This window comes from Azolla caroliniana, unplaced genomic scaffold (assembly GCF_043228905.1).
Source record: "Azolla caroliniana isolate FFs.n. ecotype wild unplaced genomic scaffold, voAzoCaro1.0.p SCAF_12, whole genome shotgun sequence".
In the NCBI taxonomy this organism is placed as follows: domain Eukaryota; kingdom Viridiplantae; phylum Streptophyta; class Polypodiopsida; order Salviniales; family Salviniaceae; genus Azolla; species Azolla caroliniana.
Genome location: NW_028230447.1, coordinates 12,345,576 through 12,370,264, shown reverse-complemented (window position 1 = coordinate 12,370,264; position 24,689 = coordinate 12,345,576). Strand labels below are relative to the sequence as shown.

General features: G+C 41.0%; 2 protein-coding genes across 4 annotated transcripts in view; one reads left to right on the top strand and one right to left on the bottom strand.

Moving 5' to 3' along the window:
* The first annotated feature begins 11,160 nt into the window (after positions 1–11,160).
* LOC147857145 (uncharacterized) lies at positions 11,161–23,250 on the top strand. Of its 3 annotated transcripts, none has more exons than XM_087328441.1 (11): positions 11,161–11,179; positions 11,280–11,562; positions 11,657–11,762; positions 11,849–12,010; positions 12,259–12,413; positions 12,644–12,705; positions 12,798–13,003; positions 19,758–19,950; positions 22,498–22,620; positions 22,697–22,867; positions 22,972–23,250. In XM_087328441.1, exons 2-11 carry the CDS (start codon positions 11,424–11,426, stop codon positions 23,038–23,040), a joined length of 1,386 nt encoding a protein of 461 aa, XP_087184567.1. In that variant the 5' UTR covers positions 11,161–11,179; positions 11,280–11,423; the 3' UTR covers positions 23,041–23,250. The 3 variants fall into 3 exon arrangements, with proteins under 3 accessions (XP_087184567.1, XP_087184568.1, XP_087184569.1); XM_087328442.1 differs by having other exon boundaries at positions 11,162–11,179; positions 11,849–12,004; positions 12,253–12,413; positions 22,977–23,250; XM_087328443.1 differs by lacking the exon at positions 11,161–11,179 and having other exon boundaries at positions 11,422–11,562; positions 11,646–11,762; positions 11,849–12,004; positions 12,253–12,413.
* A 790-nt stretch (positions 23,251–24,040) lies between these two features.
* Positions 24,041–24,689, bottom strand: part of LOC147857144 (uncharacterized) — a 30,592-nt gene continuing 29,943 nt past the window's right edge. Inside the window, exon 3 of the mRNA XM_087328137.1 lies at positions 24,041–24,608. Within this exon, the coding sequence (XP_087184263.1) occupies positions 24,211–24,608 (398 nt within the window). The 3' untranslated portion in view covers positions 24,041–24,210. The remainder of the gene's footprint in view (positions 24,609–24,689) is intronic.

Sequence of the window (24,689 nt, the reverse complement as noted above, 5' to 3'; positions counted from 1 at the left end):
CGTGTACAGAATGCTACGGTACAATATTACCATGTGATATTATATGGTCATGCCCGCAACAATGGCACTAATTCCTTCTTAGTTAGTATTTTTTCTTGAGTCAACACTCATACCTTTGCTTTCCCTCTTCGAAATGAAATGATATTTTTCTGCCAATTTTGCTTAATATTGGCAATTCATAACCATGGTCGACCTAATAGCCATGTGTATGCACCTAGTGCATCCAATTTTAACACTACCGTTGGGATCTGGAACATATGGCCAACAATTGACAGTTCTGATTGCCGAATCAACCCTAGTGGTCGAACCGAACTTGTATCAACCATTCTTAGCTAAAACGGACACACTTCCTAGTCCGTAATACCTAGTTGATCACAGGTCGTCTTATTTATGACATTCACTCCTGACCCACCGTTGATGATACAATGGGGAATCTCTTGACCCCGGATGATGACCTTTATTGAAAGACTATGCTCATTCATGATTGCCAGACCTTTAATCGGATTAGTAAAATAAACCGGCACTTGGCCCAACTCGTTCTTTGTAATTATTTGTGTTGCTTCTTCTGTAAATCAGGGTACTAATTTTAGTAATCCTACTAGTGGTAGTGTGATCTGGCAATCCGCCAACACCCTCCATGTTTCACCTTGATTGTTCTAGTACCTCTTTTAACCGAATTTCTGAATTTGGTGGGGTGATGTTGAGTTCGGTATTTTCTTGCAGCATACTGGAGACATTGTTGTTGTTTGCTTCATCTACCCATTCCTTAGCCGCCTTCCGCACTACTTCCTATATTTCCCACTTGGACAATTTGGTTTTTCTCCGAGTCGTTACTTGTTGTACCTCTATGGTTACCATATTTATTGTTGGAGCCTTCCCTTTTTCCTTCATTGGACACTGATTTGCATAGTGCCTCTCTTTTCTACAAAGATAACAAATAGGTTTTGTGGACCCACTAGCTTCTCGGTTTTCATACTATGATCGCCGAACATCTTGGGACTCCAACTCATTTCGGACTTTCGAATTATATTGAAACTGTCTAGATGCGTTCGATTGTCTATTGTCCTCCTGTCATTTGTCATTGAATCAAAGATTGTTCTGTCCATTGTCATCATTTCTCCATTGATCATAAGATCACCAGTCATCATGATGTAGGAAGCCTTTGTATGGATGTCATTCATTTCTATCCTGGTGTGGTGAGTAATCACGCTCATATTAGTAACAACTGTCCCTCTGTAACCGTCATGGCAGTCATTGTCCCTTCGATAATCATCGTAGTGATCATCCCTGCGATAATCCTCTCTCTTATTTCAATCCAACCAATAACGGTCCTCATATCTCGGTCGATCATCATCCCGAAACCGGTGCCTGTCGACTTCGATCATCTGTGCGGTTGTCATGTGGCTCTATCTGTCTGACTGGACCCACGACGTTGTTGAGGTGATTATATTCGCATGATCGATTATATGTGCCTTCGAATGGCAAATTGGACAATGTGTACGTAATGTGCATTCCACCATAGAATGCCCTCGATTCAAGCATGTTGTGCTATGAATAGCTTGTCCGAACCTTAAATCTTCCAAAGTTGGTAATGATTTCTGTAATGATGTCATAGACATACTATTACTTGTTTGGGTTTTATCCAGTAGGAGCGCTTTGTCAATCACCTGTTCTAGTGATTGATCTTTAAAATCGAACACGGCTAAGGTAGTCCAAAGTGGCTCTCGGAGTGCCGATAAGAAAGTGTCTTTCACATCTTCCTCTGGAAGAGGTCGTGCTATTTGTCACTGAAGGTTTTGGCACTGAATAATAAAATGTGGAACTATCTCATGAGCTTCTTGGAAAGCCGCATAGATTTGGCTCATGAGTTCTCTTTTTGGAACTTGGCAATGAAACAACCTGATAAATTTACTAGTTAATTGTTTAAATGATTCGAACTCACCTTCTTCATGCTGTGGGTACCAATTTACTGATTGTTCATCTAGGGACAATCTGAATTCTGTGATCTTGGATTTGTCGACATCCACTTCTGACAATCTCTATGAGACATGGTTAGCTTGCCAAGTCGTAAGGAAAGCGTGCATGGGTGCTTCCGCATCGGCTTCATCATTGTACTTAGAATAGGGATACGACATTGTATCCTCCTCAAAAACTTCTCCTAAGTTTCTGAAGTAACTGTAATGTTCGAACGGCTCCTTGTCTGAAACTACTATTGGTGTATAAATCCAGAACTTCTCTTAATTCCTCTTCAGCTTCATGCTAAATTTGTTCGACAAAATCCAAATTAGTTGAATTACCTTCTTCAGCACGTCAACTTTCCAATCTCGTGCGTGCTCTTTCTGCTTCCTACATGTTGGTCAGTACTAGGTCGACTGGGCAACATCCATTCTCCTTGTTCTCTACTCATAGCAGATGTAACCGGGTGTGCCAAATCTTTGTGTTGTCTATAACGACCGACAGAAAGGGTCGAACTTCTTAATCACTAAGTTGTTCTATCAAGAAGATTTTGATTGGAGATGGAATGTTCGTCAACTTCGACAAATGCTTTCTCAGAGTATTACGTAGACATTAATTCAACATACTTAATTCATACTACTAGATGATACTATCTTGATCGACTATTAGTTATATATAATAATCTATGAATAGAGAAAATGGCAAAATAGACGACACATCATAAACTCTAACTACCAAAATTATATTAATATAACCAAAACAAACCGATATTGATACAATGCTCTCAGTCCTTTTTTATTGGTGACCTAAGAGACTCTTTGAAGATAATACACTTGCCTATTTGGCAAGAACCTACAATTTACACTAACTGTTCTATTCTAGTTTTCCTACTTGGCAAAAATCCCTATTTTGGCTACTTCCTTTCACACTAGTCTATTACTACTCTGACTCTGACTCTGAGTCCAACTAATATACTTCGGCTAGCCAACCGGTTAACGTCATTCTTCAACCGACTCTCATTAGTCGACCCGGCTGTCGGCTTCTTCAGCCGACTGATTGGCTCATCGGCCTTTAGCTGGTAGCCGTTTGACTCATGTTGAGCTTGTCTCTCAATAGATTCCAATTCTTGGATAGTAACCTAAGGCATGTAGCAATGCTCTTGCATATTTGCGAAAGCACCGATTCTTTAGTCCATACTTTCCTTGTCGGTGGTTCTATTTCAAAGGATATACATGTCTCTAGTTTTCCACTCCTTGCATTGTATATAATCATATGAGTGCACACCCACTCGAAATTTGTTGGCCAAGTAATGTCACCCATTTTGCATTTAGGCCGAAGACCAACATCCAAATTGCTATAGTCGATGTTTGTGGTTGGCAGCAGTTTCAGAAATTCCAGGTCATCTGTTGCCTCTCTCATCGCTTTTGATGGAGGTGAGGTTGGTTGGACCATGTCCTTTTCCTTCCCACTCCTTAACCAACCTTTGAGTGCTCTGAGGTCATGGTTGTCAGTGTTCCATTTGGCTCCTTGGTGAGTAGCGAAGGCAGGACCCTCCTGTTGGAAATTATAAGAAAAAATAATACAAATTAATACTAACTAAATTATAAAATAAAAATAAACAGTTATGACTTTTATGAGCACTTACTTTTGTAAAGGGCACATTTGTCCTATAAAACTAAAATACACGCCTCTCTACATTTAGTAGAGAGGAACCACAATTTTATCTCTCTCTCTCTCTCTCTCTCTCTCTCTCTCTCTCTCTCTCTCTCTCTCTCTCTGTTTTCAACATGGTATCAGAGCAGGTTCCCTTTTTTTAGGTGACATCCAAATTTCTACCATAGCAAATCAAAGAATGGCCCTTGATTAAAAATCTCTGCACAGAAACAACATATAATATAATAGGCTAGAATTTTAGCCTCTTCTAAGACCTGCACAATCCTGTTTTTTTAACAAACAAATCTCTCATAGCCATGACTCAAGCAACGCCTTCCTCATCCCAAAACTTTATGTATAGAAAAACTGCAATTAGCAAATTGAATAATACAAACTATAGAGTTTGGAGTAGAAAAATGACTCTCCTTTTTAAACAACTAAAATTATGGGCAGTAGTTGAAGGCACAGAAACACAACCCAACACACTAAACCCGAACTACCCTGCATGGGAAGAAAAAGATCTAGCAGCAAAGTTAGAAATCATGTCAAACTTGGAGGATCAACAAGCCGACGCAATCAGAAACTGCAGCACTGCAAACGCCATGTGGATCGACTTGAAGAATGAATTCGAACCAACTATAGATGGAAACCAGGTCATGACTCTAAACTCATTAGTCGTTTTAAAAATGCAAGAAGAAGATGAAATGAATGCATTTATAAACTCATGGAAACGCAAATTAGATGACTGTCTCATGTCTGGGGTAGAAATTGAATCGAAGTTGCAATGGCTTCTTTTATTAGGTGCACTACCACCATCTTGGAGCACTTTTGTGACCACCCAAAAATTCAATACAAACACAACTCTCATTGTCCTAATTAATTGTATACGACAAGAAGAAGCCATGAAAAAGGCACATCGACCTAAACAAACACAACACTAATCATCAATGATAGCATACCGTGGAAAACAACCCTATCAAAACCAAAGAACAGAATATAGGCCTAGAAACTATCCTAACAATTCTAGACCACAAGTTGGAGGCATCAGATTCTCACAAATTTTCTACACCATCAATCTGGACACACAAACAATCAATGTAGGTTCAGACAAATGAAAAACATGTTGAGAGACAAGCTCAACATCGGCCGGATCGGCTAAAGAAGCCGAGGACCGGATCGGCTGGGACCGATTGGTTAGGCCGTTAGGAAAGATATTCCGTGAGGAATATATTTGGGAGTTAGTGTAGGAGCTCTTAATGAGCATTGAAGTACTGTCAGTACTCTAGTCAGTCCTTCTAGGGCTTGTACAAAGTGTTCATTGAACACATATATGTTTGTTTTTGTCTTTCATTATATACTTTCCTTTTGGTGTCTTCTCTCTAACTCTCTCGGTCTCTCCCGCGTATACTGTGTAAGCTCAAGCTCTCCATTAAACCTGAGTGTTCTCCCTTCTGTTTTGTCTTTATACTTGCTTCCGCACGCTACTTTTTACAAAACAAACAATCATATCAACGACCTAGATCTCGAGTAGAAGCCCACCTAGTTGAAGAAATTTCTAAAAATGAGTCATACCCAACTGAAACAAACAATGAGGAAAATGATGATGGTTATGATGACCTCCTACAAGTCTTCCTTGCAGAAGATTCGACTCCAGAAATCAATACAAAACAACAACCAGACAACACTTGGTACTTTGATACCGGTGTCACCCATCACATGACAAATAATAAACAATCTATTAGAAACTACAACTCCTTACCAATACCAATCCCTGTTCTGTTTAGTAATAATGGTAGCCTAAATGCCTTAGGAAAAGGAGATGTAAGTTTTCTCCTACAAGACAATTAACTCCTCACAGTAAACAAGGTCTATTTTGTTCCTGGAATTACGAAAAACCTATTATCAGTCTCTCAAGCAACCAAAAATGGTACATCCATAAAATTCGAAGAAACATATGCACAAATTAAGCATAAGTCACCAAATGGACAGAAAATAAAGTACATCTGTAGGCCCCTTGATAAAGGGCTTTATCGCATTCCATGCCCACCAACACATACAAACATAGATGCACTTTATGTATCCACAAAAGAAAACCATGATCTTAGCATCTTATGGCATCATAGACTTGCACATATAAATTTACAGGCCATTAAAACCCTACAATAAAAAAACATGGTTATTGGTCTCCCTAAAGAACAATTCACAACTTCATTAGACCTCTGCGAAGGGTGTCTTGTTGGGAAGATGCCTCATCACTCTTTTCCACTACGACAAAGTAGCAGTCGATTCCCGTTGCAATTAGTCCATAGTGATCTTTGTGGCCCTTTCCCGACATCATCAATAACTGGATCACATTACTTCAACAGTTTCATAGATGACTATAGTAGATTCACTGTTATTACATTTCTTAAAACAAAAAACCAAGCACTTAAAAATTACTTAACACTAGCTAAAAATATAACTAAAAGCAAAATACAATTTCTACAAACTGATGGAGGCGGCGAATACAATTCCAATGCCTTCGTGGATTTTTGCAAATCCAAAGGAATTCACCACTGAAAATCAACACCACAAACTCCTCAACAAAATGGAATTGCGGAAAGGAAAAATTGTAGCTTACTAAATGCTACCCGTAACATGCTGAATGCCACAAACCTAGAGCCGAAATTCTCGGAGGAAGCAGTTGCAACCGCTTGTTACATTCAAAACAGAATTTATCACTACTCGATTGAACTACATACACCTTTTGAAATGTGGTATGGCCACAAACCTCATTTACAAGTCCTTAAAATATTCAGATGTATTGCTTTCGCTTGTGTACCAGAAAACAAAAGAAACAAGTTAAATGCAAGAGCACAAAAATCCATCTTTGTTGGATCTGGAGATGCACACGGCTACAAGGCTTACTGACTCTACAACCCAATTACCAACAAATTTTTCTTCAACCGAAGCGTTATCTTCAACAAATTTGACATCCTAAAAAATCAGAACCAAAAATCAACAAATTCAGAAACCCTAATTAACAAACTTACTGCGGACAATGGTGCAGCCCCCGAGCAAACCAACAGCACCATCACGTGGTGCCTTCCATTTGGACCTCCATCACTGCAAGAACCATCAATCACCGATGGAACTCCCACACCACCACAAGTCTCTTTTCATCTAACACCATCATATTCAGAAGCCACGTCGAGTAGCATTTCACCGCAAAACAGACATCATGGCATAGTCGACCACACTCCCGTTGTGCTCCCCACTCGTACTGCTCCACCACCATTGTCTCCTGAAGCCGCCTCGAGTAGCATTCGATCTCCAAACAAAGATCACGCCATCGCTGTGGACCACACTCCTGTCGTTGTCGAGCAGACAAATTTTGCCTCTCCTCTTCAATGTTATAGTTTTTCTCATTCTATCCCATATAACACATTAATGTTTCCTAACCAAACATTAAGTCCTAACACTTCCCCACTAGACACTCCACCCACGTATGACACTTATAACATAGACACAACATCCCCAAGACGCCTTAGAAGACTTTCCGACATCTACAAAGAGCTAGATGAATTAGAATGTCATTTTAGCGACCTCGATCCTAGCAACATTGGTATTTTGGATAAATCCGACCTTGATGAAGTACCTACAAAAATTGACTGTGAAGAGCCTACAACTGTAAAAGAATCTCTCCAAAGCTCAAATGCAGAAAATTGGATTACCGCCATGAAAAATGAAATGCACTCTCTCACAAAAAATGAAACATGGTGTCTAGTGCAAAAACCTCAAAATCACACAATTATTACTTGCAAGTGGGTACTTCGAATTAAGCGAGACTCGCATGGAAATCCCATTCGATTTAAAGCACGCTTGGTTGCTCGAGGCTTCACACAAGTACCCAGAATAGACTTCATAGAAACCTTTAGTCCCACACTTCGCATAACATCTTTTCGACTACTTGTGGCGATCGCCGCTGCCCAAAAGCTCGAACTTCATCACTTGGATGTTCAAACCGCTTTCCTTCATGGTGACCTTGAAGAAGAAGTCTATATGGAGCAACCTTCCTACTTCGAGAATACAAAGTTTCCAACACACGTCTGCAAACTAAAGAAGTCAATTTACGGCCTACGACAATCACCTCGAGCATGGTACTATCGTCTCCATATATTTTTAATCAAATGTGGATATAATAGACTTAAAAGTGAACCAAACATCTATTTTCGAAAATTGGCATCTAACTTCATCATACTAGGAGTCTATGCAGATGATTTTCCCCTCCTCTCAAATTCTCTATCTTATTTAATTTTTTGCAAACAAGAACTAAAATCAACATTTCCTATCACCGATCTTGGACCCATGACCTATTTTCTAGGAATAGAAGTAAAACGAAATACAACACTAGGACAAATATCACTCTCACAATCTCAGTTAACAATCGGCAACAGTTCGGTTCGGTTTGAGAGGGTCCAAACCAAACTGAACCGTTAAACCGAACCGTTAACCATTTTTCAAACGATTAAACCATAAAAACCGCGTTTTCGGTTTTCAACATAGGCCAAATTTTTAATTTTTAAAATTTTATAATATTTCCTTTTTTAAAATTTTTAAAATTTTAAAGATGTTCCTAAAATGTGAGAATAAGGTCTAAAAATGACAAGATTGTTTAAAAACAATTTTTAAAATTTTTTGCAATTTTTAAAAAAAATCAAAAATAAAAAACCATTAAACCGTTTAACCGCGGCTTTTAACTGTTGAAACCGAATCGAACCATTTAAAAAATCCCAAACCTGAACCGAACCGTTGAAACCGTTAAACCGCGGTTTCACGGTTCGGTTCGGTTCAAACCGAACTGTTGCCGATTGTTAATCTCGGTACATTGATAATATTCTAAAATGTTTTGACATGGAACACTACAAACCCATCTCTTAAGTTTTCCATTGAAGATAGCCCAAAATCACCCATAGAGGAAACCGAAATGAAAAACATTCCCTACAGACAAGTAATAGGGTTCATACAATATCTAGTCAGTAGCACCAGACCAGATCTATGTTTTAGCATTGGATTACTATCACGCTTTATGACTAACCCTGGTCCTAAACATTGGCAAGCACTTAAAAGAATTCTTAGATATCTTAAACATACTAAACACTTGTGTCTTACTTATCAATCCACACATTCGGACTCGATCCAACCAAAATTGTGCGGATGGGCAAACCCCTCAACTGCCCTTTATGGTTGGAACGATTCTGACTGGGGGGGGGGGGATGTGGATGACTGAAAATCTACAAGTGGCTACGTTTACACCTTTGCTAGAGGAGCAATCGTATGGAGATCGAAGAAACAAGCCATAGTTTCACTATCTTCAACAAAAGCAGAATATGTTGCTGCCACTCTAGCTGCAAAAGAAGGAATCTAGTTGAAACCTATATTGGAGGAAATTAATCTTGCTGAAGATAAACCAATTGAAATTTATTGCGACAATCAATCCTATATAAAGCTTGCAATCAATCCATGAATGAGCAACAATATAAGACATATATCATTCAAGCACCATTTTCTTGTCGGGAACTGCACGCTCCGTATACGCAACGCTCGGCCACAACCGAGCTTAGAATCATACACAGAAAAACGGGAAATAATGAACGACACGAAGAAGAGACGAGTACGCAGGATGTTTACGTGGAAAACCCAAACTAAGGGAAAAACCACGGCAGCCCACAGGCTGCAAACTATCGCTATGTTAGAATGTACAACAGTGAGTTCACGGAGGCAACGACCTCGTGCTCACGATCCTCGCCACAGGCGGCGGTTACAACAGAGGCAATGACCTCTTTCTCTCTCACTCTATACACAGTTACGCACTCTCTTTCTCCTTGCACCAACAAGAATGACAACCACCACTAAAAGTTTGCCCTAAGTCATATTTATACTAATATGACTTTTTGGCTATTTACAAATATAGCCATGATGGACTCTCAGAAAACATATTTACGAATATGTCTCTTCATCCGGTGAGCACTCCTCACCGGGTCTGCACCATCTGGCTCTCCGTAGCCGGGTACTCCTCATCCGGTTCTCACCGGGTCTGCACCATCCGGCTCTCCGTAGCCGGGTACTCCTCATCCGGTTCTCACCAGGTCTGCACCATCCGGCTCTCCGTAGCCGGGTACTCCTTATCCGACCGAGTTTGCTTATCAGCACTGTTCTTCTCCCTTCCCATCCGGAGGGACCTGTCTCCCAACATTTCTAAGGGATCTAATTGAAGAGAAGAAATAAATTTAAAGTTCACTCCATCAACCTCCATGTGGGTAGACTTCTTAACAAAGTCAGTGCCAAACCATAAACACGTACAATGTTGCAAGAACATTGGTCTTCTCAACCTCACCAACACTAAAGACAAAGATATGAAAATTTGATTATTTTTCTTAGGGGGGAGTGTTGGAAATTATTAGAAAAAATAATACAAATTAATAATAACTAAATTATAAAAATAAATAGTTATGACTTTTACGAACAATTACTTTTGTAAAGGGCACATTTGTCCTATAAAACTAAAATACACGCCTCTCTACTCTACATTTAGTAGAGAGGAACCACAATTCTCTCTCTCTCTCTCTCTCTCTCTCTCTCTCTCTCTCTTTGTCTTTGTTTTCAACACCTCCATGTCTGTCGTCTGTTGTAACATAGCTCTTGTGTTTGCCGGTTGGGGCTGCCTTGATTCGATTGGCTATGCCTAATCTTATCCAGTAGTGTTTCTAGAACCACTCCCTCTAACTGGAGAAGTGCGCCGGTGTCGTCCAATGCACTAAAGTTGTTATGAGTTGAAACACCGCCTTCAATGGTTGGAAATATTAAATGGTCAGAGGTAAACTGAGCCCGCTCATTCGGTGCTCCTATTGTGTGAGCCACCAATGTTTTTGATGTGCGAGCCATCGCAGTGCGATCATTCTCGACCGTAGAATGTAAGTGACTTCTCATAATTTTGAAATCCCAAGAGTCTCACAACCTGTCAACCACTTGGTAGGCATGACATCTTATGAGCCATCACACCTACTTTATGTGTAACAATTCTTTTACGTCTAGACGTACTTACAACACTACATACATAGAAATGTAAAGAGATGTTACATTATATGTACACACATACAATACGTGCATGCAAGGTAAAGGGAATAAACGTTAACCTCAAACAAATATGTATGTATGTATCGTACATATATATATGTATGCATGTTTGGGGAGGAAGAAAGAGGGGAGAAGGAGAAGGAGAAGGAGAAGGAGAAGAGGTTTGTGAAGATGAGGATGAGGACGAGGACGTGGCGATTAAGAAGAGATGACGTTGGTTTCTCACTCTGCTGATGCGACGTCGACCCCCACCTTGACTCACAGAATTATTAGAAAAACAGGAGGTATATATACATACATACATACATACATAACATATTTGTTTAATGTGTGTGTGTGTAATGGCATGGCATGGATGAATCTGATGATGATTATCTTACTGTCCCACGTTACAATTGCACTTGCTAGTAGCTACCCACCCACTCTTCCTGTTTAATTTCAGCTCATAATGCAAGTGCTTAGTATGAGAGTCGTCGAACATGCCACTTATATTTATCTAACATGTTATAATATGTACTACGTATTTGCTTACCCTCTCTTTCTTTGCATTTCAGATAGATTAGAAGAAGATAAAGAGATTAGAAAAGACGCGTTTTTCATCCGCAGGCCCTGGATTTTGCACCTAATAACTTCAGTTGCTCCGATTGTTGCAATATAACAGAGGATACTTATTTGCCATCATAATAATTGAGGCCAAAATGCTTGGAGCGATCCAGAGAAGGTTGTTCAAGAAAGATTTTCTGCTATGGTGGACTTTACTAGGGGTTGCTGCTGGAATTGGGCTAGGCAGTGCTCTGTATAATTCAAGTTGTTCAGACCTGACTATAGAACTCATAGGTATCTGTACACTATTTGGTTTATTTGTAATCTAGATTCCTTAATATTACACCAGTGTGGCTGTGAGAATTCCATGATGCAAGCTCGATGGCAGGTTATCCTGGAGAACTTATGATTCGGGCATTGCAAGAACTTGTTTTGCCATTGATAGTTATGGCTTTGATGAGTGGGGTTTTCCGCCTAAGAAGCAGTACTGATGGGTAAGAACAATGTTTCCAAGGGAAATTGTCTAGCAACTCTTTAGCCTGAGATCTTATACTGTTTTTTGCTTCTTTCGTGGATAAAGGACTGGACGGATAACAAAATGGTCACTTCTGTACTATTTATTTTCGATGCTCCTCGCAGTTGGCTTGGGTATAGTTCTTGTGTACTCTATAAGACCTGGCAGAGGAGCACCTTTTGACACGAGCGGGATATCCAGCTGCACCAGTGGAAACACGACGTATAACTCTAGCTTTCTTGCATGCCATGTTCATATTTATCAGTAGGCATGCTATCGTCAGCTATGAATGATCCATCATTGCATGTGTTCTCATGGCCAATAGGACATGGAAGCTCTAATTTGTGAACTTCTCCAGAAAAGAGTCATGAGCTTTGGAAAAAAAGACTTCATAGTCATGCTAAAAGGATTTTCTTTTGAATATACTGAAAAGTTGGCACAGTTACTCATTGTCAACTCTAGTATAGCAGGTCTACCTCATCAAGTACTGCTGATAGCTCGACTGTGGAATCACTACTGAATGTTGGGAGAGCTGTCATTCCAACCAACATCATTTCTGCTGCATCATCCTCCAACTTTCTGGGAGTCATTACGTTCTCTATCATCTTTGCTTTTACACTAAACACCCTTGGTAAATAAAATCACTTGCTATTCATGTGCTTGTAGTTGCATCTTCTGTCTAACAGACTTGATTTCCATTCTGTGTTGTGCTTTCCAGTTCTTTGTTGAAATGACCACAGTTTACATTTTATGTACCATGTAAGAGCAGTGAAAAGGGAGTTTTAAGCCATGAAATATAGGTATAGTAACATCATGATGATTTAATTTCAAGGTTGAAAATTTACGATGAGAAGTATGCAGGTGATAAAGCAGAGCCTGCAGTTCAGCTGATTGATGTCTTCAATGAGGCCATAATGAAAATTGTGAGTGGTATCTGCTCGGTGATCCTATCTATGTGTAAATTCTTGTTCCTTGTAAGTTTTTTTGAAGCTTTGGATATCTCTGTAATGGCCAGGTGTTTGCAGTGATTCTATTTACTCCAGTAGGTGTCGCATCTTTGATTGCTAAGACAATTTTGAACGCATGCAGTATTGGCCTTCTGTTTAGGTCCTTGGGTTTGTACATTATAACAGTTCTCACTGGCTTCCTCATTCATTCTACCATCATCCTTCCCCTTACAGTGTTCCTCCTTTCACGACAAAATCCCATTCAGATTTTCAGGTCTGTTAAAATTTATCTATCTCAGAGTGTTGCAAAAAATAGGAAGTCTAATTCTCTATGTCCATTTCACTAATGAATGTGGCAACGTAAGGATAAGGCTGATTAGAAACAGATTTAAAACATCAAATAACTGTACTTACAAACTTACATGTGCTCTACCCTAATCTATAAAATTGGTTAAAACATTGGTATGATTTCTGAAAAGAATCTAACTCTCTTAGAGTTGAGTATGTGGAACCGTAGTGCATGTGTAGAGTGGAAGCTTGATTCTCAACATGTCCCCTCAAGGTCAATTGTGTGTCCTCTTAAGCTTGGTTGTCTTGGTGTACTTGAAGACTCGGTTGCAGTTGCTCGAATTGCTGGACCATGGTTTTTCCATTGCTTCTATTTACTTGATTTGTGATAGTTAAGTAGATAAGACTCCTAATTATTTGGCAAATATTGCATCAGCTTGCAGAAATTGCCAGAATCTACACTTAACTTCATATTTGGATCAAGGGGTGTCAAGATGGACTTACACTTGGTCATTCCGAACTTGGCCTCTAATGTAGTCATAGAGGAGTTGTCAGTTGTTGAGGACATTTTATGTGCTACGTTTTCAGTTGTTGATACTTATACATATGAGGCCTCTCTAAATGTTCATTCATGGGGCATGTGCATCACTAAGAATGATCTTATTGATGCTTTGCTGACTGTGAATGATGCGTTGGCCCAAACATGGATAGCTGACTCTGGTGCTTCATTTCATGTGACTCCTATAAAGGAGTGTTTTTCTACTTTTATTATAGGCAGCCATGGTCATGTATACCTTGGAACCAATCATGCATGTTCCATTCAGGGTATTGGCACAATGCATTTTTCTACAAATGGCACTAATGAGCTGGTTTTGCATATTGTGCGTTATGTACCAGGGATCAAGAAGAGCTTGCTTTTTGTGGGTCAAATGGACATGCATTGTCATAGAATTCTCTTTGAGAGATGCCTTTGCTATGGAAAGGACCCATAAGAACTGAAGGGTTTTTGTGACTCTGACATGGTAGGTGATGTGGATACACGGAAATCCACAAGTAGCTATGTATTTACACTTGCAGGTGGTGCTATATAATGGTGCAATAGGTTGCTAAAGGTTGTTGCTTTGTCCACTACCGAGGCTGAATATATTTCAGCCACTGAGGCTTCGAAGGAAGCAATATGGTTAGCATGTCTTTGCAATGAGTTTGGTTTGCCAGAAAGGCACCTATGTTTGGTTGTGGTAGCCAGAGTACCATTTGTTTGGCAAAAAATGCTCTGTTTCATGCATGCTCAAAACATATTGATGTGCGATATCACTTCATTCGAGAAGTACTTGAAAATGGCCTTATCACATTGATAAAGGTCCACACATCACAGAACCCTGCAAATGTACTCACCAAGTGCTTACCCAAAGCACAACATCATACATATATGTATATAAATGGTGGAAGTTACTTGGCTTAATGGCATCGTTTATACCTTTAAGTGGGAGGTTGTTGCGGTAAAGGCCTTAAATGACCCCCTTATATTGTATACATGTGTATAGGCATAATTATAAAGGCCAAAAGTCACTTATCACTTATTCTTTAACTTCGGGCCGAGTTTAGTGTGAACTTGGCCAACCCTAAATGGGACATATAAAACATAAGTTTAGAACTTTTGGATCTCACTTCAAAGGTGAGCTGCACCGACTGCTATTCAAAGGTATATGTGCCTGTTCAACTTCTCTATTGGAAGTGCGCTACCCATCTGTGCATTCATCTTTCTGATTTAGCTTGATTCCTATGCTCTTGATGTGAACCTCTTGTTGTGCAGTAACACTACATCGATGATAGCCGATTTGAAGCAGCATCTCTAATTGCTGACACAATTTCAATGGTAGAGCTCGGTGAGGGATCTCTAACTCTCACGTTGTCGTGAAGATTTCCAGCCATTGGAGAAAGGAGAGCTGGATGCGTGTGAACGGGAGTGCGCAATGATGCACGCGAACTAGGGTTTATGTACATAAAACATATATGTAAATACCAAGGTCTAATAAGTACTAGACAAAGATAGTTTATTCGGTTTTGTAAGGATCCCACAAAAAGAGGGGAATAATAGGATATGAGGAGAGTAAATCGTGGGAGGGATTGTTGACAGGAACTGTTGTCATCGATGCGGATGTAACTGTCCTCGCCTTGTGCTATAAAAGGGGAGGAACGGATCTAAATCGGGATCCATCATTTTGGAGGGAGAAGTGTTCTAGGTTTGAGATCCCGAGCTCTATCGTTCTCCCTGTTTCGCTTTGTACTGATTCGGAAGGAAGGTGAGGCCTCTACTCGCGTAGGAAGCCCATGCACTCCTGACCAGAGGCTCATCGTTCTGTGTGTGTGTGTGTGTGTGTGTGTGTGTGTGTGTGCAGAGCTTGAAGCTCTATCACCGGCCGAGTCTGGTTGTATTCTCTCTCTTTATTCTGCTCTGTTAATCATCATTGTTTTGTTGTCTCCTAGTCCTCTTCTGTGTCTTCTGCGCTTGTCGCGTGTTGTTTCCCGATATGGGCCTCGACTGCTGTCACCGGGAGGTATCACTTCCTCCCAGCATCTTCGTGTGTGTGTGTGTGTGTGTAATCCATTGAGTTTGTGTGCTCATCGAGCCGAATCCGGCGAAATGCCTTGGATTAGTTACGTGACCGTGTGCCGTGCGCTCTTCTATCCTAAATCCGGCAACCATACCAGATAGTTCCTATATGCTCGCCCTCTTTTCTCTCTTCATCGGCTCCTTGGTTAGAGACCCCGGTCGTCGTGCCCCGATTTGACTCGTACACGTGGAATATTGCGACATCTTTGGTGAACCTGACGTGAAAGGGGTGACAAAGGAGTTCAAGATGAGGGGAAGTGAACTTGCGGAAGCAATGGCGGTGGCCATTGACCGCCTAGTAAATGCTCGGGAGGGCGTGGGTGGCTTCGACAGGGTCATAGATACGATAGTCGACACGATAGGCCGATTTAATGGAAATGATGTGACAAGCTACTTGGAGGTCTACAGGGCCGAAATGATGGACATCCCAGAGGACGGACGGCTGTCCGGATTCACATGGGTCGTAATGCCGAGCATCCACACGGAAGTGCTCGAGGTTCAAGCCGACTCTCAGAACTGGTCGGAGTTCGAGGGACGGCTCGTCGAGAGGTTCGGCTTCGACGACTTGCTCCGGTTGTCGAACAGGGAGTTAATGGAGTGGGTCGAGAGCCCCAGAAAAGCGAGGAATACATCGGTGCTCCTCCAGGAGTTTGAAAAACGATTTGTTTGACTCTCGGTGTTAGACTGGACCGTGCTTGATACGAGCAAGGACCTATTATTTTTCAAGTCGGTCGATCTACTTGATCGAGAGAAGGTTGGTCTCCTCTTGGAGACAAATGAAGGGCTCATGGCTGATTGGGCCGTGGTCAAAAGGGTTTGTAGCCGTTTGGATAGACGGCGCAAATGGAACGACGCAGGGTCGTCGACAGTTGGCCCCGACTGCCGGGAAGAGGTCGGAGGAGATTCCGACTCGGTCGGAAGAGACAAGAATGCAGCTCAAGTCAGGCCCGGTCCTGAACATGGTCGAGGGACCATCCGGTGGTGCAGCTTTTGAGGAGTTGACGAAGATGGTACGCGATCTGTAGATCGCACAAGCTTGAAGAGATGGCGGGGGTCAGTCGCGTGATCTACGCCCGTCGAATGACCTAAGGTACATGTGGTGCAACGGCGTCGGCCATATCCGGAGGGACTGCGTCGACTTTGCTGAGGCGCTTAAGAATAACGTGGTGTACCTTTGGAACAGCCGGGTACACGCAAGCGAGACGTGGAGGCCCCTGGAAATAAACACCGGCCGGGGCGGAATGAAAAGGCATGCGAAGACCATTCTGAATAGGGGGAGAGAAGGGTGCCGGCTCTTGAACCGAGACCGGATTTTGGCCGGTGGTGCTTGAATTCTTCTCCAGGAAGAAGCTACAGAAGGAGGTCACCGGATGGAATGATCTGGTGAAGGAGCAAACCGGCTTTGTGGAAGCGGCTTTGCAAGAACTACGAGGTTCTGGTTGAAGATAAGTGTGTCGGGAAGGTTGGAGGGGCCGGTCCTTCAAACTGGTACGACACCCGGAGCGGCCCAAGGAAGACTGATGTTGGGTCAGTTGACCAACAGGAGAAAGAGAAGGTGAAGTTCTCGAGCTTCCTGCTGAGCTTGGAGATTGAAAAGACAACAGACCTGCGGAAGGTCTTAGAGGACCGGGTCCTCGACAGCCAGGTGGAACTTTCGCCGAGGGAAGTGTTGGCATCGCCAAGGAGTTCCACAACTCGATCATTGACCTCGTGAAGAGGAAGTGGCTCTCGACGGAGCTGGAACCGGAGAAGCCAGTCGAGGTAAAGGCGGCCCATATCGATGAGGTGGCAGTGGAGGATGAATTTGCCGACAACCACTACATGAGGCCGCATTGGGCGAGGGCTACGACGGGGACACTGGTCCGGATCGGTGACGTAAAGGAGCCAGTAGTAGCATTGATCAACCATGGATCTAAGATCAACTTGATGTCCATGGACTTCCACAAGAAGCGTAAGTGGCCGATCAACACAAAGCACGATTGGAAGATACGCGCAGCGACCCGCGCCACAAAGGAGCTTCACGGGGCATGTCCAAACGTCCGAGTGAAGGTTGGTGACGTCGAGATCGACCAACATTTCTTTGTTCAGGAGTCGTCTTCCCAACCGGTCATTCTCGATGAACCTTACATTACAGCTGCTCGCATGGAGATGAAGGTGCTGGACAACGGGTCAACTTATGCGCGAGTGAAGAGCTAGGATGGTCGTCACTTCGTCCAATTTCTGACGGTTTGGCCGAACCATGAGAGGAATCGGGACTCCCTCAGCACCAAGTGCCGAGAGGATTTTTAGAGAGGGCTATCAAGGCGTGGGGCCGCGATAGTCCGGACAACTGGAAGAATCCTCACACTTGTACATTAGGTAGGAAGTTTTGGCTCTCCGAAAATGGAGGAGGTACAATAGTTGGTATTGTCGGCCAAGTCGAAAGGCGTTTGAAGGCACGCGGAGCCTTGGGCCTTGGGCCCCGACAACGAGATCAGTGGCGTTGTGGAGGTGGTTCTCATTCGACGACACTCTCGGGGAGATTGAAGAAGGCCTGAGCGAAAACCAGACGATTCCGGTTTATTCAATCGAGATGTACGAGGTCATCGTAGAGTTCGAAAGGTCGGTTGGGTCGGGTCGGACTGCCCGAGTCGACACAAAGTACAAGACTGTACTAGACAAAGATAGTTTATTCGGTCCTTTATGGATCCCACAAAAAGAAGGGAATAATAGGATATGACGGGAGTAAATCGTGGGAGGGATTGCTGGCAGGAATGGTTGTCATCAATGCGGATGTAACCGTCCTCCCCTTGTGCTATAAAAGGGGAGGAATGGATCTAAATCGGGTTCCATCGTTTTGGAGGGAGAAGTGTTGTAGGTTTGAGATCCCGAGCTCTGTCGTTCTCCCTGTTTTGCTCTGTACTGATTCAGAAGGAAGGTGAGCCCTTTCCTCGCGTAGGAAGCCCGTGTGCTCCCGACCAGAGGCTCATCGTTCAGTGTGTGTGTGCGTGTGTGTGTGTGCAAAGTTCGAAGCTCTGTCACCGGCCGAGTCCGGTTGTATTCTCTCTCTTTATTCTGCTCTGTTAATCATCGTTGTTTTGCTGTCTCCTGGTCCTCTTCTGTGTCTTCTGCTCTTGTGGCGTGTTGTTTCCCGATACGGGCCTCGTTCACTGTCACCGGGAGGTATCACTACCTCCCAGCATCGTCATGTGTGTGTGGGTCTCTCTCTGATCCGGCGAGTCTGTGTGCTCATCGAGCCAAATCTGAGGACAGGCCCTAGATCGGTTACGTGCCTGTGTGCTGTGCGCTCTTCTATCCGGAATCCGGCAACCGGCCGGATAGTTCCTATATGCTCACCCCCGTTTCTCTCTTCACCGGGTCCTTGGTTTGAGACCCCGGTGGTCCCGTCCCGATCCGACTCGTACACGCGGAATACCGCAACAACACTCTGATACCATGTGAAGAATCTAACTCTTGTAGAGTTGAATATGTGGGTGCGTAGTGCGTGTGTGAGAGTGGATGTGTGAGCGAGAGGAGGAATCAGAGAAAATAACCAGAAATAATAAAATACACTATAGGGGGTTGACAGCTTATGCACTGAAGAGAAAACTATATTAATCAACAAAGATCATTAACAAAACACAATGGGCCAAGGGGGTTTTATATACAAGTCCTCAAGGGACTGTCACATTAAATGCAGTTAGTGGAATCTAATCAAGATATCCACTCAAGTACGATTCTATCATAAGAATATGTGATATTCATTGACCACATTTACACTTGACAACTACACAGATTATAATAAATTGTGCTCATGCACTTTTTCACACATTGTGCTTTTCTTCATAATCACATGTTCACACGAGTTGAGCTTTGATTCTCAAAATTTTATATGATCTGGAATGAGGAAGATCTAGTGTACTTTGCACTTCAGGAAACTACATCCCTTAGTGGTCACTGATCTAAAAGTTTTAGCATTACAGTGAGTAGATAGCATTTCCAAAGTTTATATTGCATTAGCAAATAATGCTGGTGATTATCCTTCATAATTGAGACTATTATTTCTGTTAAAAATGCATGCTGTTGCCTGACCTATTATAGAATGAGTTTTGTGCAAATCTGATTGAAGTATTCTTGTCTGCTGTAGGTCGTTTCTTCCAGCTCTTATAATGGGTTTCAGTACCTCCTCAAGTGCTGCAACCATGCCTGTGACTATGGAATGTGGAGAGGAATATGGATGTGAGAGAAGCATTGTGCAATTCCTGATTCCTCTAGGAACAAATATAAACCGAGATGGAGCAGCTCTATATGAGGCTGTAGCTGTCATATTCATATGCCAGGTGCTTACTTCACACATGAAATTTTTTAATGCTAAAAATTGCTGAATCATTATTCACCTAGAACAAACTTACGGGTTTAGGGTTTATGCTTATGATCCCCCAAAACAAGAGAAAAATGTGATATTTAACTTTGTACACACCATATGACACTTATCTAAGAGAACCCAATCAATGCCCATTACTTACGGGTTTATGCTGGTATGCTGGTAGCTTTTATAGCTCTCTTAGTATTACGCTATGCAGCAATTTTGCAAAATCATGGTATGTGCAACCATGATGTTTCTTGGCTTCAATAGCAGCATGATGTATGTTGTCACTCATATATTGGCAAGTTTGATACAAGGTTGATCATCGTAGAAGAGGGTTATTTTTGGAACCTCGGATAGATTGATCTCGTCAAGTATGGAGTTGACCAATGTAGCGTGCAGCTTCTTTTGCTGCAAGAGATACAAGTAAATATTTTGCTTCTATTGATGAGAAAGCAACTTTGGATTGCTTTTTTGACCTCCAAGCAATTGCGACACCAGGATGTGTGCAGACATAGCCACTTTAAGTCTCTCCTATTCAAGCATATCCAACCAAGTAGTTGACTTGAAGTGTTGATCCATCCTTGTACAAATAATGCTGAGGAATCCACTGCCACACATTGTGTGTTTTTCCAATATCATTGTAACCTTTTATTATCAATCCAATGCTTTGGGCTCGGAAGAGCCATAAAATGAGGAAGAAACGCAACGGTAAAACAAATATCTAATCATATGCAACTTACTTTTGAATTGCGTTTTCCTCTATCTCCTTCAAGAGAATTAACAATGGAGAATCTACAAGGACGAAAGACATGGATGTTGATAGGCCTGCTATGGTGCATATCACATCTTTGAAGAATTGTGACAACATATTTGGATTATGAAAGAATGATAGTGTGACTGGATCTATTTCAAATTACATGAATGCAAAGGAAATGGATCATGGTCGATAGGCCCTGAATTAATTATAGGGAGAGTAGATGCCAATTCTTTTCACCTAAGGTTTAAATAGGATTTTAGAGCCTGAAAATAACTAAAAATCATTGCATAAATGTCAACGATAACAAGTGTCTATCTGTTTTTTTAAGAGAAATGTGGCTCATTCATTTAAGCATTAAATAAAGATTGACATTTTTTATATCATACACGTGGCCATTGCCTGAGATCATATATTGATTTTCAAACATAACATACAAACTTCAGATGTGGTGGATCTTCAAAAAGTTCTGGTGTTTTTGTATCTAGCTCTTCATTACAAAAAGTTTGGTGCATGTCTATGTGATGCAACGTGAGATCATATCCTGTGCAGCAAGACCAACTTGATGATCTTAAGCATCAGGCAGAAAGCGTTTTTAAAATCCAGCAGAGTACTTGACTTGAAAGGTTAAAGCACGGTTCAATCCAACCAAGTACCTATAAAATCAACACGAACATTAATGCACAAGTCAACTACTTGGTTGGATTGACTTTGTTTTTTTCTTTTGGGAGGGGCATAGTGTAGACAATGGCAAGTCATTTGGTGGCTATATCTTTATACTTGCCGGAGTTGCAGTAGTTTAGAGGTAAAAAAAAGCAAACCATGGTGGTTTTGTCATCAATGGAAGAAAAATGTTTAGCTATATAACTCTTGCATCAACCACTCTGTATGGATCGAGTTGATATTCGATCAGACAACTATTCAAGGTTCGAATAGTAACCATCTTTTGTGCAATCATACTTGCCAATAGTCCGAAGATGAGTTACAACTTAATGTTGATTTCAATAGAATGCTGATTGTAATGTTAATGAAGCAAAGAAGATTGATTTAAACTTTACCTACATCTGTTAATATGTGGACAGACTTTCTTATGAAACCTGTTTCATGTTCAGATCACATTACTTGTAAAAAATAAAATTCATTAATGTATCCACAAGATAAGGGGAGTGTTGAATGCGAGCAAAATTCATAATAACCAATCATTATTAATTTTAACTATTACTAGTTTCATTAATCACTATATATAAACGAAAACTGTTTTCTCTATTAACGTCATGGTTGATCATGCAATGATCGTTTATGCGTAATCCTACCGCTCTTGTTAGTATACACAACACTGAGTTATTTTTCTGTAGTCCTGTGGCAGTGCTTTCTTAATATATAATTGATGTTTTCACTCACGACATTATAACACAGTAAATATAATCCATGGTTTTCTGAGAAAAAAGAGAAAGATAAGATTGTATGTACCCTTTAGGGTAAACGTTATAACATTGCATGAAGTGTTTAAGAGCAGCAGTTGGGTCGCTGGTCTAGGTAAAGTAATTGTCTGCACAAGTCCTCCATTGAGCATAATTTGGGATGAACCATGTAGCTCCAATGCCAAGATTAAATAGGAAATAAAACTCCATAGAAGTATATTCAGTTGATCCTCCATAGAACCATATTCTCTAATTCTTTTCATTTATTTCCCTTTTGGTAAAAATAAGTTTTTGAACATTGGTTACAGTGATAAGATACATTGAATGGATTTTTTTCTTCCAGGCAAATGGCTTGAGTCTATCAGTTGGGAACATAATTGTTGTTGCAATAAGTGCAACATTGGCAGCAATAGGATCCGCATCCATTCCGAATTCTGCTCTAGTGTCACTTGTGACGGTGCTTCAGGTCAGTTATAAAGTGATCTTACATAAATAATCAGTAAATGTATTTTTTGAGTCTTGGTAAAATGCAAGTGATGCAGGCAGTATCCTTGAGTGAGTACACTAGTGAACTTTCTGTCTTGTATGCTGTGGATTGGCTAATTGGCATGTTTCGCACCTCGGTGAATATATGGGGAGATGCCTGTGCATGTGTGATTGTGGATGCATGGGAAAAGAAATACTTGAAGAAGCAAGGGCTTCGTTCTGCGTCTGTAAGTAATTGTATATTTGATGGCCTCAAAACATGAAGTCAATTTGTTGGGAGATGCAATGAATTTCACTGTGTTGCAATAATCATTGCTGAACTTGTGATGAGTTTAGGAGGAAGGAAGACAGCCCACGGGTGACTGACCAAGATTATATGGAGCTGCAAGGGGCTCCATGATATTGTGATGTTATTCTTGGCGATAATATACTGCTGTCAGTACATCACAAGGAATTTTGTAGGCAAAAAAAACTCATGTATGTATCTTATTAAGGCAGTAATTTGCCAGACACTAATTTTGTGCTTGAATGTGTTATGTTGGATAGATCGTTGAACACCCTAACATGATCGATGTACCTTCAATGTTTGATATATTCTTCTATTGGTCCATGTTAATGAGATTAAAAGAAACTATGTAGAATGAATGGCAATGCATAAAGAACAATGCAGCCGAGAGTTGAATAATTGTCTTGGAAATGCCTATTAATATTTGAAAATGCTGATTAAAAAATATTACAACAAGATAAGAGTACAACAGGTGCATGAGAGGCTCAGCATGTACAACTACTTAACTTACTACCACATACTTCTACTGCTACAAGGAAGAGGACTTAAAGAATAGTGCTGGAACTTCAACTTTTAGTAAAACAATTCTATATGGGTTTTCATTTTCCTCGAAATTGCGTATAAGGATTTTTCTCGCTTGGTATGTGGAAAAGGCCAAGAAGATTATGGAAAGGGAACATTAAATGTAGATATGTGGCAAACACAGAGAACCATAGAGGGACACGTGCCAGCTGTTGCAATCCCTTTGCTCTTTCGATGGACCTTAAAATTAAGTAGTTTTGCATGTTAGTACATCAATTTTGTTTACGGAAAGAAAGGAAAGATAATGGAGAGGATTGGTATATCAATCAACGATAATGTATCTCCAATCAGCCAAACTTGTGTTGTTTATATGGATAATGGAGTAGTTCGTTGATGCAAATTTGTGAAGTAATAATAAATATGTCATCAAATTGACAATTAAGCATACAAACTCATAAGGTAATTCTTGGTTTTTGGAGACATGATACCATGGATTTCGGTGCAATCCATGAGAGGACAATCACTACCAATCATGGTATTTAGGTTTTTGTATTTTTCTTACGCGCGTATCTTGTGTTACTGATCTGTTGAGTAGGTGGTAAGACATCATTTGGTTTGAATTTGTAGGAGCCATTAATGGCTAAAATTGCAATTGAAAGTTGTGAAGTAAAGAACAGCCATGAAAGAGACCAGGCCTCATGAAGAATGTTAGGACTTGTTGATTCAATCAGCGGTATGTTTTACATTTTACAGAAAAAATAATTAAGTTTTGAAAATTTGTGAGTGAGCTATTTCCAATTCTAATCTGCTCAACCGATTCTCAAGTGTTCTTCTTGGGTTTAACGAGTTCTTAACCCCTTCTAGCATGCCTACAACATCATGCATTGAAGGTCTTTCAAGAGGTAGCATATTTGTGCACAAGAGTGCAATCTTCAAAACATTCACCATCTCTGCAAGAACAATGTTGTTCATTTGTAGTCTTGAATCAAAAATATGCTTGAGCTCATTCTCTGAGGATATGGAGTTTTTAACCCAAGATACAAGATCACCTCCGAGTTCCACAGATTGTACTGGCAGTCTTCCTGTCAGTAGCTCTAAAAGAACAACTCCAAAGCTATAAACATCGCATTTGCTGGTGATTTTCATAGTGAAAGCATACTCTGCGATGAAGAAACAAAGAATGAGAAATGTCAAACATATGATCATGATTCTGTGTGTGTAATGCCATAATTTTAACCATA